We start from the raw sequence: 17,008 nt of genomic DNA on the forward strand, positions 1-17,008 counted from the left end.
CAAAAAAAATAGAAACAAAAAACGATACCGGACAGAGCCCTTAGTTGGTAACTTTTGATTTTTGAGTGGATGGTAACCTATTACAAGTGGCATGATTTGTGTTACCGCATATCCTAGCAAAATACTAGTTAATTCTACAAGGAGAGGGGATCTATTAGTTTAGGTCCAATTATTTAAACTAATAATTCAAGGAAAAAACGTTGTTTGGGAATTATGATTTCTAAAGTATTAATTCAAATTAACAAAGGAAGTAAAAGAGGTTACAATCATAAAATTAAAAATCTAGGAAGGAATTTGGTTCACCATGCATATGCCATCATCAAAACTTCAAAAGCATACTTTCAAAACAATAGTATTCAATTGGTCAGATAATTAAAGCATATGTCAATCTCTCTCGAATATTAACGCTCACAAAAATCCAATAAGACTTTCACATTTAAATTCAATACTGCTAATTATAGGTGTGCCTCTAAGAGTACGATTGACGAGTTATTCGCAAAAAATTAACTGATGACATTAGCAAACAATTAAAGAACCTAATTTAATTAGAACTGTCCACTAACCAATTAAATTGCTAAAGAACTTAATTACAAAATCGAATCTAATAAGCCATAAAGGAAAACTACTCGCTCATGGTATAGACACATCTACCCACCTAATAAGCCCTAAAGGCAAACTACTCGCTCATGCTTGGAGTAATGAAAGAAACCATAATTGATTAATAACTAGTATGTAACCCGCGCGTTGCCCCGGGTTTTGACTTTTATTCGGGTTTTTTTTTAAAAAAATATGTATACGTAGAGATGATGGCATCATCAAATTACGGTGGTGACATAAGATTAGTGACGGATCAACAACCTTCCCGATTAAACCCACATCCAAAAATCTAAACAAAGTCGGATCCTTTTCTTCAAAGTAATAATTGTACATTTATGAATTAAGTAATCATTCCTTTTTTTGCATTCACTTTTATTCAATGTATTTGTTTATTGTAAAAAGAATATATAGGCTTATATGGAAAAGTATTACATAAGTTGTAGTTGGTTAAGATGGTAAGAAGTGTAACTTTTAACAAAGAGGTTTGGTGTTCGATCCTTGTTAGATGTTTTTTGGTTGTAATGACGTGTCATGATGCTTATTAGTGGTGACGTGGCGTAATAAGGAGAGGTCTACGTGACACGTATACGTTCTTCAAAACGCCTTTTAATATATTAGTATAGATTCATGAAGAATGAAAGCATAAATAATAATTGGGAAATAATTAACTAGAGAAACGAACTGAATAATACCTCGAAGCTATATTAATGGCGAAAAGATAACTCAAGTTCGTAATAAAGAAAAAGGCATGAAGAACATACAAAGAAATTAGCAATAAAAAGCATAAGAGAGTTAACAAAATCCCTTAGAGTATCTACATACTCCGTATATACTTTCCTATCTTCTAAATAAAATGTAAATAAAAGAAAATACGAAAAATAAATAAAATTCAGCCATGATTGGCCGATGGACGATGACTAAGAGAGAGGAGCGAAAATGCATCCATAGCACAAGGCCACACACCATGCCTTGCTAAAGGCTGGAAGGGTTGGGTGCTAGTGCGCTGCGCTGTAGGTGCAACATACAATTGTGGGCTATGCAGGAAGCTTGACTTGGTGAGACATGAAGCGTGATGTGGGCGTTGTAGATAGGAATGGCAATGGGTAGGGTCTGGGTAGGGTCTAGCAATACCCGGACCCGGACCCTAATTTTTTGACCTATATCCATACCCTACCCTTACCCTATAGGGTCTAGAATTACAAGACCCTTACCCGGACCCTATGGGTCCATTAGGGTATGGGTAGGGTCTAGGGTCCGGAGCGGGTCCATATTGCCTATTTTTTCTTTAACTTTTTTCAATTTTTTTTATATCCAACCATATGTAATGCACAAAAAAAAAATACAAGACAATCGATTAATTTGACATTTAAAAACAAATAAATCCTAGTGCCCCAAATCATCCTTGTATTTCCTTAAACATATTACAATTTAATGTACTAAGGTCACGAATTAAAAAAAACTCAGGTTCTCAAGTACACAATGTCAATGTTAGAGGTTTTTTTGACTAGTGAGTGGTAGTGTTGGATGGTTGTTAGAGGAGTAAATGTGATTTTGTGGATTGCCTTAAGGTTTTGTGTTATTTTTATATTTCTTTAATGAAATTTGAGCAGGTTTAGTTTAGGGTCTGGGTAGGGTATGGATCAGGGTCTATGGGTAGGGTCTGGGTAGGGTAAGGGTCTGAAAAAGCTGGACCCTTACCCTACCCTATTCGATACATCATATATCCATACCCTACCCTTACCCTATAGGGTCTAGAAAATTAAGACCCATACCCTAATTTTAGGGTAGGGTCTGACAGGGTCAGGGTAGGGTCCTGGACCCGTTGCCATCTCTAGTTGTAGACACCTAAAAGTGTCTTCCCTAAAGTGTTATATGATAGGACTAGGCCGGTTTGTTTAATGGTCCAATCTTGAAACATGTGGGCCCACACTCATTAATTGGACATACAAATCATCTTGTATTTTTGATAAAACATCCATTTAGGCCTATTCCAACTACTAAGCCCTAAAGTTGACTCAATCAGCCAGATATAAACCATAATCGGTCTAGTTTCATGCGGCGCATAAGCGCTTTATTAGCCAATGAAGTTGGATAGCCCTTGAAATAAACTTTTCATCCATACATCATAAGCTCAATTCGATTTATTACGAAAGAGGTACGATTCGTTTTCTAAAATCAAATCGTTTTATAAAATCGTACATGCTTCATCATTTGGGTCGTATATTCTACAAATGATAATCCAATGTTCCAATTGGGTTAGAAAGATATAATTTGTAGCTTTTCAAGCTATCTTTGGCCCGAAAATGAGGCCGGAAGCGCGAGATATGACATAATCAACCAGTTGCTTCTGTAGATTATGCAAATCTTCTAATGTGCACATCATCTGGTCCACGCGGGGACCACATGGACCATGCACACCCAGCAAGATCTTGCGCGCTACGCATGGTCTTGCATAGCGCGTTCGCCTTGACAACGAGTCACATTTTAACCCTAATTACTTTAACTTACCACTTACACAATTCGAACTCTTTAAGTAAAAAAGAATAAAAACTTTCCAGCTTGAGAAAAATCGTTGCCTCAAACTTGAGAAAAGTCGTTGGTTCAAGAACCGGAACAAAGAGAGATTCGGAGATGAACAGAGAAGAGAGAACGAAAATTAATTTAGCCGACAAATAATGAAATTTTGAGGAAATCAAACTTGAGTAGATCAAAAGGTGTAAAGTTTATCGTGGTGGTACGAGGTAAAACGGAACAAAAATACCCCGTCATTAAATACGCAAGTAGCCTAATGTTGTCAAAAGGACCAACACGATTTTTGATTGAGAAAACCTCAACAACCGAGAGGAACTCAAAGAAAGGAAGTCACCTGTTAATCGTAAACTTGGCAATACAGGAGAGAAGAAGGATGGCCATGGAAGAATGGTGCACAAGTTAGCATCTTAGCGATGTTGGTTGTGTTCCCTGCTTCCATGGCCGCTTCTGCAGTATGCTGCCCTCCCAATTGCACCAACCCATCGCTTCTCCCTAATTTCTTCTGGTATTCCTTCTGTTCTTTATCTTTTTTTTTATCTTACTTAATTCTGCTCAATCAATCATTCGTCGTGTAGGATTAATTTTTTGATGTTTTCAAGTTCTTCGCATTCAATTGGATTAGGGTTTAAGGCTAATTTTATGTTCTGTTTCTGGTGCTGATTAATGCCATTTTAATTGTTTCTGAACTATTTTCGGATGATGTAATTAGTATTTCGCTTGAATTCATTCAAATAATAGGGAATAGATTATACTTCGTATTAGAAGAAAAGGGCATTACGATTTACGAAATCATATTACAAACTAGTACCATTTGTTAATTGCAGTGTAAAATTGATTTTGGATTGTAGATATTCCATTATATTGTTTGTGTTTCTATATTAATTTTGGGACTCAGAACTGCATCTTTATAGAATCTAGAGATGGCGGGATCTCTTACGCCATATTAGCTGGCATACTCTGGTTTATTTTGCAGGAAAAGAAAGAGAATTGTAATAGGTTCACTTTTGATGAGGCCTATAAGAACCGTGTTTTGATCATCATCGGTCAAGCCTAGCACGAATTAGCATTGATCAGTATTTGTGTTATTTTTGAGGCTGAGTTGGGTTCCATTTGATGACATTGGTTGGTTAGGATCGTAGGACTGATTACTTGTAGACGTTTGTGGAACTTGATTCATCCATTTGCAGCAGCTGTAGACATAATACTATAATAGCCTATGAGTGGAATATTGAAGGACTTGTTCTGTAATTCCATTTGATTATGGGCAGTATGAATGGCTGTCGTCGGTAACATACAATATAGCAAGTTATTAAACTCTTAGGATATAGCAAGTTATAGGACTCTTCGAATTACATTTGATGCACTTGAATCATGTTTGTGGAATTAAGGTCTGACTTAAGGAGTTAAGGTTAAAGATATACTTGACAGTTACTGCAGTGTTGAGGGCTGAGTCAATGGTGATAAATATTTAGTTTATTATTGAGCTGCATTTGTAGTGTGTTCGGATAAATGAATTTAGAGAAAACATAATGACATAATGTGAATTGTAGGGATCCCTTTCCTTCTACTTGTGATAAAATCAAATCTCACTAGGATTGGAATTTGGAAGGAAAATGGTAACTTAGGCCTCCTGTCAACTTTTTTTTCTCTTCCCTCCCCTCGACAAATACTAACCAAACACAGTTTTATGGGGCCGAGACCTTGGAGCGTACTCTCTTGACACAAGTAATTTCTTCAAGCAATTTGGTTTAGGGTCAGGTTGTGCTCCCTTAAGTTACTCCTTTTGCTTTGAACTTAATCTATTGATAATTTGATAGTCATAGTTCTTTAACAACCACCCGGCAAACACCATCTCATGATGAAATTTGAGTATTGTGCTATGACCTATAAATTGCAAGATCAAACTCAGGAATGAGAGGACTGGATTTTTGGCGGGGTTCCTTCACACTAGTCACTAATGAGGCTTGAAGAAGTTGACTACAGGTAAGAATTTGCTTGTTTTTTTTGTTTTGTTCCTGTAGCATGATAAGTGACAGGGTTCTGCTCTCCAGAATTGTGTTTAACTCAACAACTCATTTCAATCTTTGTTTAGGATACATTAAAATCTCTTTTTATACACCCTCAAGCAAAAATACTACCTTTATCACCGCAATTTTATCTCTCATGTAATCTTTTTATATTCGAAGAACAATCTTTTTGAATGTTAATTTGTTGAAAATTACAATGATTTTGTATTGATTGAATATGAACTTTAAATTTGTAGTCAAAAGTAATTTGCATAAACAGACTCCATGTTCTGTAATTTTTATCTTTAAATTCTATCAATACGTTAAACTAGATACAATAACAACCAAAGATTGTTTTGAGACCATTCAAAATCAAATTTGGAATTAAATTTCGGATGGAGGGAGTACAGTTTTATACTTCTTCCGGCTTTTTTTTACTTCATTCTTTTCTTTAAATGGAAGTTGCATATTAGATGCACAATTTCCTTTTATTGTATGTTTTCTCATGCTTTTTGGTGTTTTCACACACTAAAAATAACCCATTACCTTTACCCACATTTACACTTACCATTGTTACCTAACATTTTCCCTCTCTTTTGTTTGTTATTATATGTGCAATTTATTTAAATTTTTCTTAATCTTTGTGCTCAACGCAATGGTGCAAGTAAAAGAAACAGAGGAAGTTTTTGCTTTCTCAACTCCTTGAATTTATTTATTTAGTTGTTGATTCACCATCAAACGCACACACATTATTTGGAAAAATAAAGCGTGTTACATGTGTTAAATTATTTAATGGTAACCTGTAGCATTAAGTTCTGTACATGAACCCTTTCTTCACCAACAAATCCTGGAAATGATTTTGGCCACACCACTATGAGAGCACAACTTTATGTGAGCCCTACTCCGGACGAAGGTGTACGAAAATCAATACGAGTTGTGCCGAAATCATTAACAAATCCCTATGCAAAGTGAAACTGTTTGTCATATACGAAGTACGACCTAATTATAAGTTTATAACCCTACTGTGTTCTACTTGATGGATGAAATCTGCTTTACTCAATTAATGAAATGGCTCTTAAAGTAGGGATTTGAATTGTCGACAAAAAGAACTCATAATCCCATCTCCCCTTTCTTCCCTACATTATTATTTTATGGGGACTTAGTAAAAACAAATGTGTGCAGTGTGTATTGGATTCTTTGCAGTACAAAGCTAGAGATCTACTTGTAAAATATCATGGTTGGATCTGGCTGTACTCTGTTACGGGCTAGGGATCTATACTGGATGGACCTATTAATATTATTGCTTTTTTTTCCATTTGATTTGTTCATCATTCTTTCATTCATTTATCTATTTAGCCGTCCTAGTGTTTATGATTGTGAGAGAACCCCATTTCAATCAATGAAAGATGCATTCCCCTCGTAATGACGAGAGAAGAAGATAGTTTATGGCTGGCCCTCTTAAAAACTCTGGCTTAGCTTGCAATTAAGATGTATAACAGAGCGTTTGATGACATAGGTTGGAGACGAGAGAGTGGAAACAGTGTCCGGATGGCGACCTTGTACAAGTTCTAGTAGGCATTCAGGGGCTGGCCAAATAGACTGTAGGTCACTGTTTAGTGGGAAAACGGGATCGTTTTTGTAATTAGTGGGAAGTTTATTCATTGAGCATTTTGTTAGAGTGATACTGATTCTCATTTACTGCCCTGAATCTTAAATTGCAATTTGTTTGCTTCTTGGTGCAGATTTATCTTTGCTCATTGGTGATAGTCTAGTATGTTGCAGTTTAGGCGTGCAATAATTTAAATCGAAGTATGTTGTTGCTGTTGATGTATGTAAATGTCGACCTTAACATTTAATTAGTTGAACAACTCCTTGTAATGATTTTCAGTTTAAGAGAAGTTAGTTTTAGCTATTTTCTGTGTTGTTTGAACTGAAGTTGTTGATATCTTAATTTGGAACGTGACATTGGCCGGTTAGGATTTCAGACAGATTGATCATACATAGACATATTTGGGACGTGATCAATCTATTAGAAAATGTGGCATTGTTGTTGGTTATTTGGATTTGATATCGGAAAATGGAAAGGATCTGTTTTCGTTGTCCATATGATGAAGAAACCCGAGTATTGTACCAGTTTGAACTTAATTTGTAAGGAGGGGACGAGTTTTAAGAGGGTTTCTGATCCAAGCAGTTGAGCAGAATTGGATCTACTTTTGTTTGTTTACTAGTCTATGAGTTATAGATAGGGTTATGGTGTCCAGAAATGTGTGTTTACTCTACTCTACAGCTCATTTGATTATTTTTAGTTTAAGAATAAACCTACTTTTGAAAATAACTTGTTTCTTCCACAAGTGATATGATATTCTCTGATCTGTCACTTGTGTCACTTGTGTGTTTTTATGTGACTTACCTCCTTAAACTGAGAATGTGTTACTATAAATTACAATGATTTATTTTGATGGATCATTTGCTGAATTTGTAATCAAATGTTTTTATCCAGATTATAATGTAGTTATGGATAAACAAAGAAACAACCTTTTAAAATATGTACTTGTGTTATTGGGAATTGGTAAAAAAACAAACGTGTGCACTGTGCAGTGACAGCAATGTGTATTGGGTTGGGTTTGCAGTTTAGTAGAAGTGGTTGTACTCCGTAGTAAAAATAATGTTATTTAGCCTAGCCACGTAGCGACATGAGACATAGGGACATAGGGTTAGCCGGGTAGGTTAGACTAGCACACTATTGTTGCATTCTCTTTATTTATTATTTTTAAATTAATCAATAAGAAATGTCAACAAATTGGAGTACTCCGTATGATTTATGAAAAAGGTGAGTGACGTCATTAATTAATAATATGAAAAGTCAGATATGCCCTTTGGTAGCTTGCATTCCATCAGAATCAACGAAAATCACATCAAACAGGTTAGGTAATTTTGAGACGAGACGGGACGGGACTCAGTGACTCACTCACCCTATCACTCCATCACTGTAGTAACTGTTTCTAGCTTTCTAGTTCTAGTTCTACCCCGTGCATGCGTTGCGTTGCACCCCGTCTTACACTTTTTAACCCAAAGTCTTCCCTTTTTTGTTATTATTCCAACTACATCTTACGGAGTACTCTCCTTTTTAATGTACATTTTTTAGGTGTACGTGTATGTGTGCCAAGGGTAATTTTATACCTATATGCGACCTTTGTCACATTTTTTCTTCATAGGAGTACTTTATATGATACAGATACTCCACTACCTCAATATACAATGAGGATCATTTGAGTCTAATGTTTCGCTGAATTTTCACTTTGTTACTTCGTTGATACGGGGTGTATCTTGCATTTACCATTTTAACTGCGTTGCTTTTAATTAAACTTGTGGACGTTGTTATCTAAATTACAAAATTGAGGATCATTGAACCTATTGGACGAATTTTGATGGCGTTCATGTTTTCCATACGTGCATACGGAGATATGTATTTTGGGTATGATGGAAAATAGCAGTAGAATAATTGTAGAAGTAGCAAAAGGTGTACTAGATAGATTGAGTAGAGCATTTTTTTTTAACGTAAAACGAAGAAAATATTATTAAATTATATAAAGCAAATTACAACTACATTGCAAACCAACAAAGAGCCCTCACTTCGCCGAATAGTACTAAACGAAGTAGCAGGGAACAAAGCCCACCCAAAATAAAACTCTGTTCCATAGCATACCATAGACACACATACTATCTACCCTATTAGTTTTCATAACAAAAGATAAGATCTTCCCACAGATCAGATTACACATTCCACGTACTTTTAAGAAAGACAACCTTTAGAGACATGCTAAGCATTGGCAGACCTACCCCCAAATCTATCCGCAGCAGCTTTATCCTTTTTGAAATCATTGAAAGCCCTTGGTGGTACCTCAAAATGGGTGACATGACCCACAACCATCTCCATTGCCATTGCTGCCAAGTGATGTGCAACTACATTTTTGTGCCTTGGTACATGTTTGAAGACAATCACCCAATCTTCTTTAATCTGGTTCCTCACATCCGAAATAACAGCAGCTAGCTCATGGTGCGGATAAGGATTCACACCTGACGTATCTAGCATAAAGATCAAAGATTCAGCATCAGTTTCCACTTCAAGCTTTGGCACCTGAAAAGCTTTCGCCATAGCAAGACCTTCCCTCATTGCTAGGAGTTCAGCAGCCAATGGAGTTTTGGCATTAAATTTATACATAAATTTATGTTAGCTAGAGCTACATAATGACTATTTATGTTGTAAGACTACATAGAGATGAAAAGTTACACATGCAGATGATCCTTAAAAGATTGAACTGTTGAACAAATAATAATAATTATGGATTAAGGATGAATCTGAAAACACCAAGATTCTGCAGCAGCAGCAGGAGGAGGATGAGGATGATTATCATTAGTATTATTGTTGTTGATAGTATGATTTAGCATCCAGTCTAGTGCTGCAACTGCAACCGAGGGAGACATTTCAAGATGAACAGCTGCATCGCCGTCTTCGTCATCATGATTATTGTTACCAATTGCAGCAGTACTACTAATAGTAGTAGTAGTAGTAGTAGGGTAAGTGTTAGGAAGAGGTTGAGGATCCATCATTTGATTAAAATTGACGGGATCATGATGATATTGGTTCTGAATCATGTACTCATTCTGAGGGCATATTCTGTCTAGCCAGTGCTGCTGCGGCTGCCACTGCTTTGTTACATCAGATGCAGTAGTACTACTAGCAACAGCAGCAGTGGTGTTGGTGTTGGTGTTGGTATTGGTGTTGGTGGTGGTGGAGGAGAGACAGCAGAGCGAAGGATGGTGGAAAGACTTAAAGAGGGTTGAAGAGGGTGACATATCGATAGAGGCGGCTGTGGTGGTAGTGTTAGTGGTAGTGGTATTGAGAGGAGGGAATATGGTGTTGGATCCAGAAATGGATGAAAAATTAGGTAAAGGATTTAACAATAACGAGTGAAGGAGGTCATGACTATTAGCATAATTACGATGTTGCGAAGGGGTATCAGCTACTTCTTGGGTGGTGCTGGGTGGATCAGCCAGAGGGGGCAAACTGCTGAGGAAAGGAGATAACGGCCGCCGCTGTGGCGTTGGCGGTGGCGATGGTGGTGGGTGAATAATTAGTGGAGATAATTTCTTCTCTGCATTCTTGTGGCATATTCTACATATCACCCATTCTTCCTGCAATTTTGAACATTTTCCAATTTTGTTACAAAATTTCATGCCATTATTATTTATTTATTAGTAAACTTTTGTAAACTATGATGGGAAAATAGAAGGAGAGACCTTAGAGGAGAGGCGGAAGGAGGAGAAATGGCCGTCAAGACGGTACTCATGCATAACCCAACTAGTCTTAACGCCGCGAGGAGCACGGCCTTGATAGAACACAAGTGTCTTCTTCATCCCTATCAACACACCTCCTGCTCCACCAGCTGCAGTCGTAATTCCGCCGGCGTAGACTTGTCTATCCTTACCAGTAGCCTTCCAGTAGCCGGTTTCAGTGGCTCGGTTCGTCCTCAACCCTGAAGGGTACTTCCTGTCTCTCAAGCTGAACAGGTACCACTCCCTTTCTCCCATCTTCGCCCTTTCTGCACAAAATTAAACAAAACAATATCTGTTAGTTTTTATAATAATAATCAGTAAAAATAAGTGAACACGACCATGGCGAGAACAGACCTGGAAGGTCCCAAGGCTCACATCTAGTAAGATCAACTTCAACCATTTGGACATCAGAGTTAGACAAGAATAAGTTAGTGGTGGTATTATTAGTAGCAGTAGTCGTTGTAGTAGTGTTAAAGACCTTGGAAGCAAGGTAGAAAGTTATGAGTTCTTCATCCGTAGGGTGAAATCTGAACCCAGGCGGCAAACCAGTTGATTCTTCTTTCTCACAACAATTTCCATAAACTCCTTCTTCCTTAAGGTCTTTTAACACATCTTCAACCCTCCACATCTTTGTTTTTTTTCTTGATTTTCAAGAGAGAGAATGTGAGAATTGGAAAATGAAATATGGGAAGGAGAGTATGTAAGATGTATGTGATGTGTATATATATATACTGTGCACTGAAAACGAAGGAGAGAGGAATTATGTAAAATCAAATAAACAAAAATTATAATAATGATTTGGTGGATTTAGTATTAGATTTGATTTTCATGAAAATGGTGAAGTTTTTAAGACATGCAATGCAAAAAGATGAGAGAGAAAGTTGCACCTGAGAGGAGAGAAGAGATGAAGTAGTAAATGCTGACTGCTCAAATACCAGAGATATTATCAAAGATTTATGCGTGCGGGTGTAAGCATATATTATTATCCCTCTATCCAATTATTATATTTTGATATTACTTCCTACTCTATTTTTAATTACTTACTGCATTTTTAACTTTTAAGTCTCGTCCTTCTAAACTTTATTCGGCAGGATTGAATCTAATGAAGTTGAATTCAGATGAACTAAATCAAACTAAATGGAAGTCTAAAAGAACAGGGCATTAGTTTTACGCTATTTATTCATCTATTATCTTTACCGAGCGGTTACTCGTGTGTTGAATATGTTAACATTTTCTCGATAATAAGGCCCCACGTGTCTCGTATGAGGCAACTCCCATAAGTTTGTTTGTCTATACTGATGCATGTATCTTGCTGCAAGTTACTATCATTACGTGTTGTTTCCTCTATTATTGTTGTGTTCAATGCTTGTTGCGCATATAGGGTAAGATGCCCTGGATAAAGCCTCGGGGATTCAGGCGCCGCGCGAGCGGCTTTAAGGCCAATGTGTGGCATGTGGTATCATAGCCGTCTCAACAACGTCAAAGGGGAAGGTTCCTACACCTTCAGGGAAACCAACAACTGGGAACTTGGCGGTTGCGGCCCCTGGCATGCCTCGGTCTGGCCCGAGTATAAAGGGCGTTAGAATGGGATGCTTTGGTGGCGCATCAAACAAGCGTGGGTGGTGCGCTAACCATGGGAGTAGGCAAGCGAGCTCGAGGGGAGCCCCCCCGATGGACCGAGGGGGTATATATGTTCGTGACTACTACGTGGCGGAACCTGCTTTGAAGGGTACGTGTTGAGCAATCATGGACAAATCCATGCAACAAGTGAGGCATCTAAAGAAGAGATGCATTGTGGTGAGGAGGGGGATTTGTTGTGCTAGTATCCTTGTTGATCGTCAGGCGACCGCAGTGGATGCATGTCACTTGTGTTGTACGAGAGCTGCATGGGTGACATGTGCGCTGGGAAGCGACGAGCGGCGAGACTCGGAGCACCACACGAGGGCGTTTGTGGCTTAGGTGGATGAGCTTGTCACGTGTTAACATTTTCCGGATGTTAAGGCCCAATGTGTCTCATATGAAGCAACTCCCATGAGCCTGTGTGCCTTTACTGATGCATGATATGTATTTCTTGTTGCGGGTTAATATCATTACATGTTGTTTCCTCTACTATTGTTATATTCAATGCTTGTTGCGCATATGGATAGGCTAGCTTGGATCAAGTTCGCGGATTCAAACACCGCGCGGGTTGTCCAAAGGCTCGTCCTTGACAAAGCGCTTACTATAAGAGAGGCAACAACATTAAATTCGTATCTGCTTTTATAATTTTTACTTGTTCGTATTAAAGATGTTAAGTTGATGATCAAAGAAGTATGAAGTATTTGTTTTAACTTATTTTTCCCCTTAATTATTCATATATGGTGCGTTTTATTCAACTTATCTCACTTGAATGATGTTCCAATTTCTTTTTGCACGTTTGTCAATGTACGTTTTATATCGTTTTTATCTACAATTACACAATATTAAAAATTATACACTTACCTTTTAATACTCCATCACTGACTTTGTCTATATTTTATTATATACACATATCTTTTAACTCTCTATCACTTATTTTGTCCATATCTTATTATATACATCTTTTTTATCTAAATTTTTATAAAGAGTAGCTATAAAAAATATTATAAAACCGAGTATTATGGAATAGTAAGTTATTGGTCGTAGATTTGTAGCTCTTTTATTGTGAATGAGGAATGAGGGTGATGAGATCATGGTTGCCTAATCTCCATTATTTTAGTGAAACAATTTTAGAAAAAAAGGAAAAAATTTGTAGGGCAGTAGACCTAGCCCTGTAGCCTGTAGGGTACGGTTTAGTAGGGGGGTGGGATAGTGAGTGTTAAGGGAAGCTACGTAGAGTAGGCCTGCATGGGCCTATGTGTAGCCCTCATTTGATTTTCAATTATTTATTCATTTTTCTGTTTCAACTTTGCCTTATTGCGTGATGCCCACCCTCGTTTTACATCGTTCCCCTTTTCAGGTTTTCTTTGGGATAGTCATTTGGACATGGCGGGTAGTTGTTGGAGTAGCGAATAACGGTTAATAATAGCGAGTAACGGTTAGTTGATAAAGTAACGTGTAGTATGAGTGTTTAGTAAAAATAGTGTTTGAGATTGTTAAATACAATAAAAGTTTTATATATTGTTTAAAATTTCATTGTAATTTTATTAAACGTTGTTCGCTACCTTCAAACGCTACTATTTTTAACATTTGACAAAAGCTACCCAACCACCCTCTACCGCTAACCGCTACCTCACCAAACACTTGCAGATTTGACAAGTAGCGTTTTGAATAGATCAAAACGCTACCCACTACCTCAAACGCTACCGCTGAACACGCCCGTACGTAATACTTCTGGCGGGCTGAACATAATTGTTTGAACAAAACTGTTTAAAGTAAACTTAATTGAACTAATTTGACTGAATGAAGTTAAATTGAATTGGATTAAACTGAATAGTACTAAACGAGACTGAACTAAAACAATGTCTAAAAAATAGGTCTAATTATAATCCGTAAATGCTATTTTAAGGGTAATATTTAGGTCCTGTTCGGCGAAATTGGCGGTAGCGGGTAGCATTTAGCGGTCGAGTAGCAGGTAGATGTTGAAGTAGCGGGTAGCAGTCAATAGTAGCGGGTAATGTTTAGCTGTCAGAGTAGCAGGTAGCTAGTATGCGTGTTTGGTAAAAGTAGCGGTTGAGATCGTAAAATACAATAAAAGTTATATATTTTATGTAAAACTTTATTACTTCATATAATTTTATCAAAAGTTATCCGCTACCTTCAAACGCTACTATTTTTAACGTTTGACAAAAGATATCCAACCGCTACCTTTACCGAATTACCGCTAACCGCTACCTCACCCGCTACCTCACCAAACACTTGCAGATTGACAAGTAACATTTTAAATAGGTCAAAACGCTACCCGTTACCTCAAACGCTACCGCCTAATACGCCCTTACCTTTATTTTGAACAACAAAACTAGATGCATTTGGAGACCATAGCATAAATTGGCTAACATGAATCCTCACCCTTGTCTTAGTGGCTTGTTGGACTTTACGAAATATATTGCACCCAAAAAATTGAAAATACAAATTACAATCCTAGAATCAGTAACTTGTTGGGTTAATGTTAGTAGGGATTTGGAACATGTATGATTTAAATTTTGAACAAATATTGTTATAACCGAAGTAAAATAGGATAATTAAGAATATAAATAAAGAACACAAATATTTAATATGTTTTAGTTACATTAACAAGCAGAGGAGAGAAAAACTGTATTGATGTAGATTAATAAAAATTACAAAGAATAAACTATTTGCAAAGAATAAGTTAAAACAGAAATGGTGGATGTGTTGAGCAGAGTGTTTAGGCATTAATGGCCAAGTCAGGGTACATCTATCTTCATGGATCTGCCATTGGCACAAGGTTTTGTTGATTTTGACACACCTCCTCGATATGATATTATAATCATTTAAAGCTCACTACAAATGTTTAATGTGTCAAAATTACCCTCCACTACTCTATACTCTGTATTACGTACTTGCTATATCCGTTCCACAATACGTATAACATTTTTTTGCATATATTCCAACACGCTTCTTAGGACGTTAGAGCAACAATAAGGAAGAGCTCTTAGGCGACTCTTAAGGAGAGATAAAAAAATAAGAGCTAGCTCTTAAGTGTATAAAGGGGGTATCTTATTTGGAGATTGTAAGAGAAATTTCTGAAATAAGAGCTAGCTCTTACATATAAGAGCTAGTGCCACATCACTGTTGTATAAAAATATTTTTAAAAAAAGAGTAAGGGAGAATAAAAGTTAGTATTAAGAGTTAGTCCATTTCCACAAATTTTAGGAGGGGACTCTTATTTGGAGTTGAAGCTTATGTGGCATAGGAGAGAGACTAAGAGTCACCAAAATAAAAGTCCCTCCGTTATTGTTGATATTAATGTCGCTAGGCCTTATTCTTTTCGACTTGTAGGACCTTATTTTAAGGTTCTATAAGTTCAGATAAGTTCCAATAAGTTCCAATAAGTTCAGATAAGTTTCAATAAGGTCCTATAAGTACCAATAAGGTCGCATAAGTTCCAATAAGGTCGTATAAGTTTGTATAAGTTCTTAAATAAAATATGTAATATTATGATTATTTGCGTTGTTATATTAAATACATCATATTTATGTTATTATATTAAAATTCTTTGTGATCACTAATTGAAGTTAATAATTATCAATTATTTGTAAGTATTAATTAGTATGTTATTATTAATTTATTATCAATATAATTTTAAGAGAAAAACTTACTTTTAAATATTATGTGTACATCACAAATCAATTGACGGTCTTTTTGGTGAGACATACAACAAATAACATGCACGTAGTAGTAGTCACAATGTTTTGCAACACCGCTTGTAAATATTCAGAGGTAACATATTTATATATCTTATCAATTGATGGCTTCAATCATCAGAGTATAAATTTTGGATAATTAGTCATTCTTTTATGAAATATATAAGTATTGTCTTACCTTTCCTTTATCATTTCAAATGATAACTTCCCCATCCCGGTAAAGCCACTCATAAATCGCAAACAATCAAAGCTTGATTAATAAACACAGAGTAAATGAAGAGGCAAATAAATTTCAACAATTGTGGTAAAACCACTCATACTCTATTAGCAAGTTTGTACACAACCCAAATAATTTGAAATGTTACCTAGTTAGTTGGTGGGTTTTTTTTCCGAAATTCACTTCCTCGCCGATTCATTAACAATACTTTTTCTTGGTCGTGACCAACAAAAGTGGAAGGTAATTACCGTTATGTATCACAGGTCAATTAAAATTCACTTCCTAGTCGATTCATTAACACTTCTATATCTTCTTTATTGAATGTACCTAGTAACTACCACTCTTAGGTATAGTACCTAATAAAGGTAGTTATATTTTGAACATCCATGTTTAAATTTCCAGAGGGTGAGTTATATATGAACACCGTTTAAGTTGCTTAGGTGTAGTTAATCTTTTTCCAATGGTTGTATACTTCTATCAAAAATGGTTTGTGAAGTAATTTATTTTTTTAAGCCGTTGAAACCGTTTTTCCCTGAATTCTATATAAGAAACCAAACTTATAAAGGATTTTATCACGTAAAGAACAAGCGGCGAGAAAGGCATTGTTCAATTTAAACATGGTCTAAGAACTAATCAATACACATCATTTTGAACTGGTTCGTACCAAGATAGTCAATGGTAATTACCATTATTGAAAAATATTTTGTTTAATATCTTTAGATGTCCGTTTTTCAGTTAGCCAACATATTGCTTCCATTATAAATGGAAATGACCAAAGGAATAGTTGATACTGACCAAGGTTTCAAAATATTTGGTTTCAGATCTTTAATTCCTTTATGTGGTAATGATCAATCCTCCAAAAAATTTGTAATACATCTTGAAATATATACGTTAATCGGTAGCTATTTTTTGAATTATTTTGTTGGTTGTTAGTGGGTAATGGGTACCTTAGCCGAAATTCTAATTTGAATTATTTA

The 17,008-nt window shown here is 36.3% G+C and overlaps 1 protein-coding gene and 1 long non-coding RNA gene across 2 annotated transcripts; one reads left to right on the forward strand and one right to left on the reverse strand.

Annotated features, from left to right (window-relative positions):
* Nucleotides 1-3,155: 3,155 nt before the first annotated feature.
* LOC110791688 (uncharacterized) lies at nt 3,156-7,047 on the forward strand. Its single transcript, XR_008921413.1, has 3 exons — nt 3,156-3,634; nt 5,028-5,112; nt 6,878-7,047. It is a non-coding gene; the product is annotated as an uncharacterized lncRNA (long non-coding RNA).
* Nucleotides 7,048-9,951: 2,904 nt separating this feature from the next.
* LOC110791689 (protein CUP-SHAPED COTYLEDON 3-like) lies at nt 9,952-11,100 on the reverse strand. The gene is made up of 2 exons (XM_056830053.1): nt 10,827-11,100; nt 9,952-10,738 (listed from the first exon to the last, which is right to left on the reverse strand). Exons 1-2 carry the CDS (start codon nt 11,098-11,100, stop codon nt 10,410-10,412), a joined length of 603 nt encoding a protein of 200 aa, XP_056686031.1. The 3' UTR covers nt 9,952-10,409.
* Between the last annotated feature and the right edge of the window lie 5,908 nt (nt 11,101-17,008).

The sequence above is a fragment of the Spinacia oleracea genome, chromosome 5, assembly GCF_020520425.1.
Source record: "Spinacia oleracea cultivar Varoflay chromosome 5, BTI_SOV_V1, whole genome shotgun sequence".
Classification (NCBI taxonomy): domain Eukaryota; kingdom Viridiplantae; phylum Streptophyta; class Magnoliopsida; order Caryophyllales; family Amaranthaceae; genus Spinacia; species Spinacia oleracea.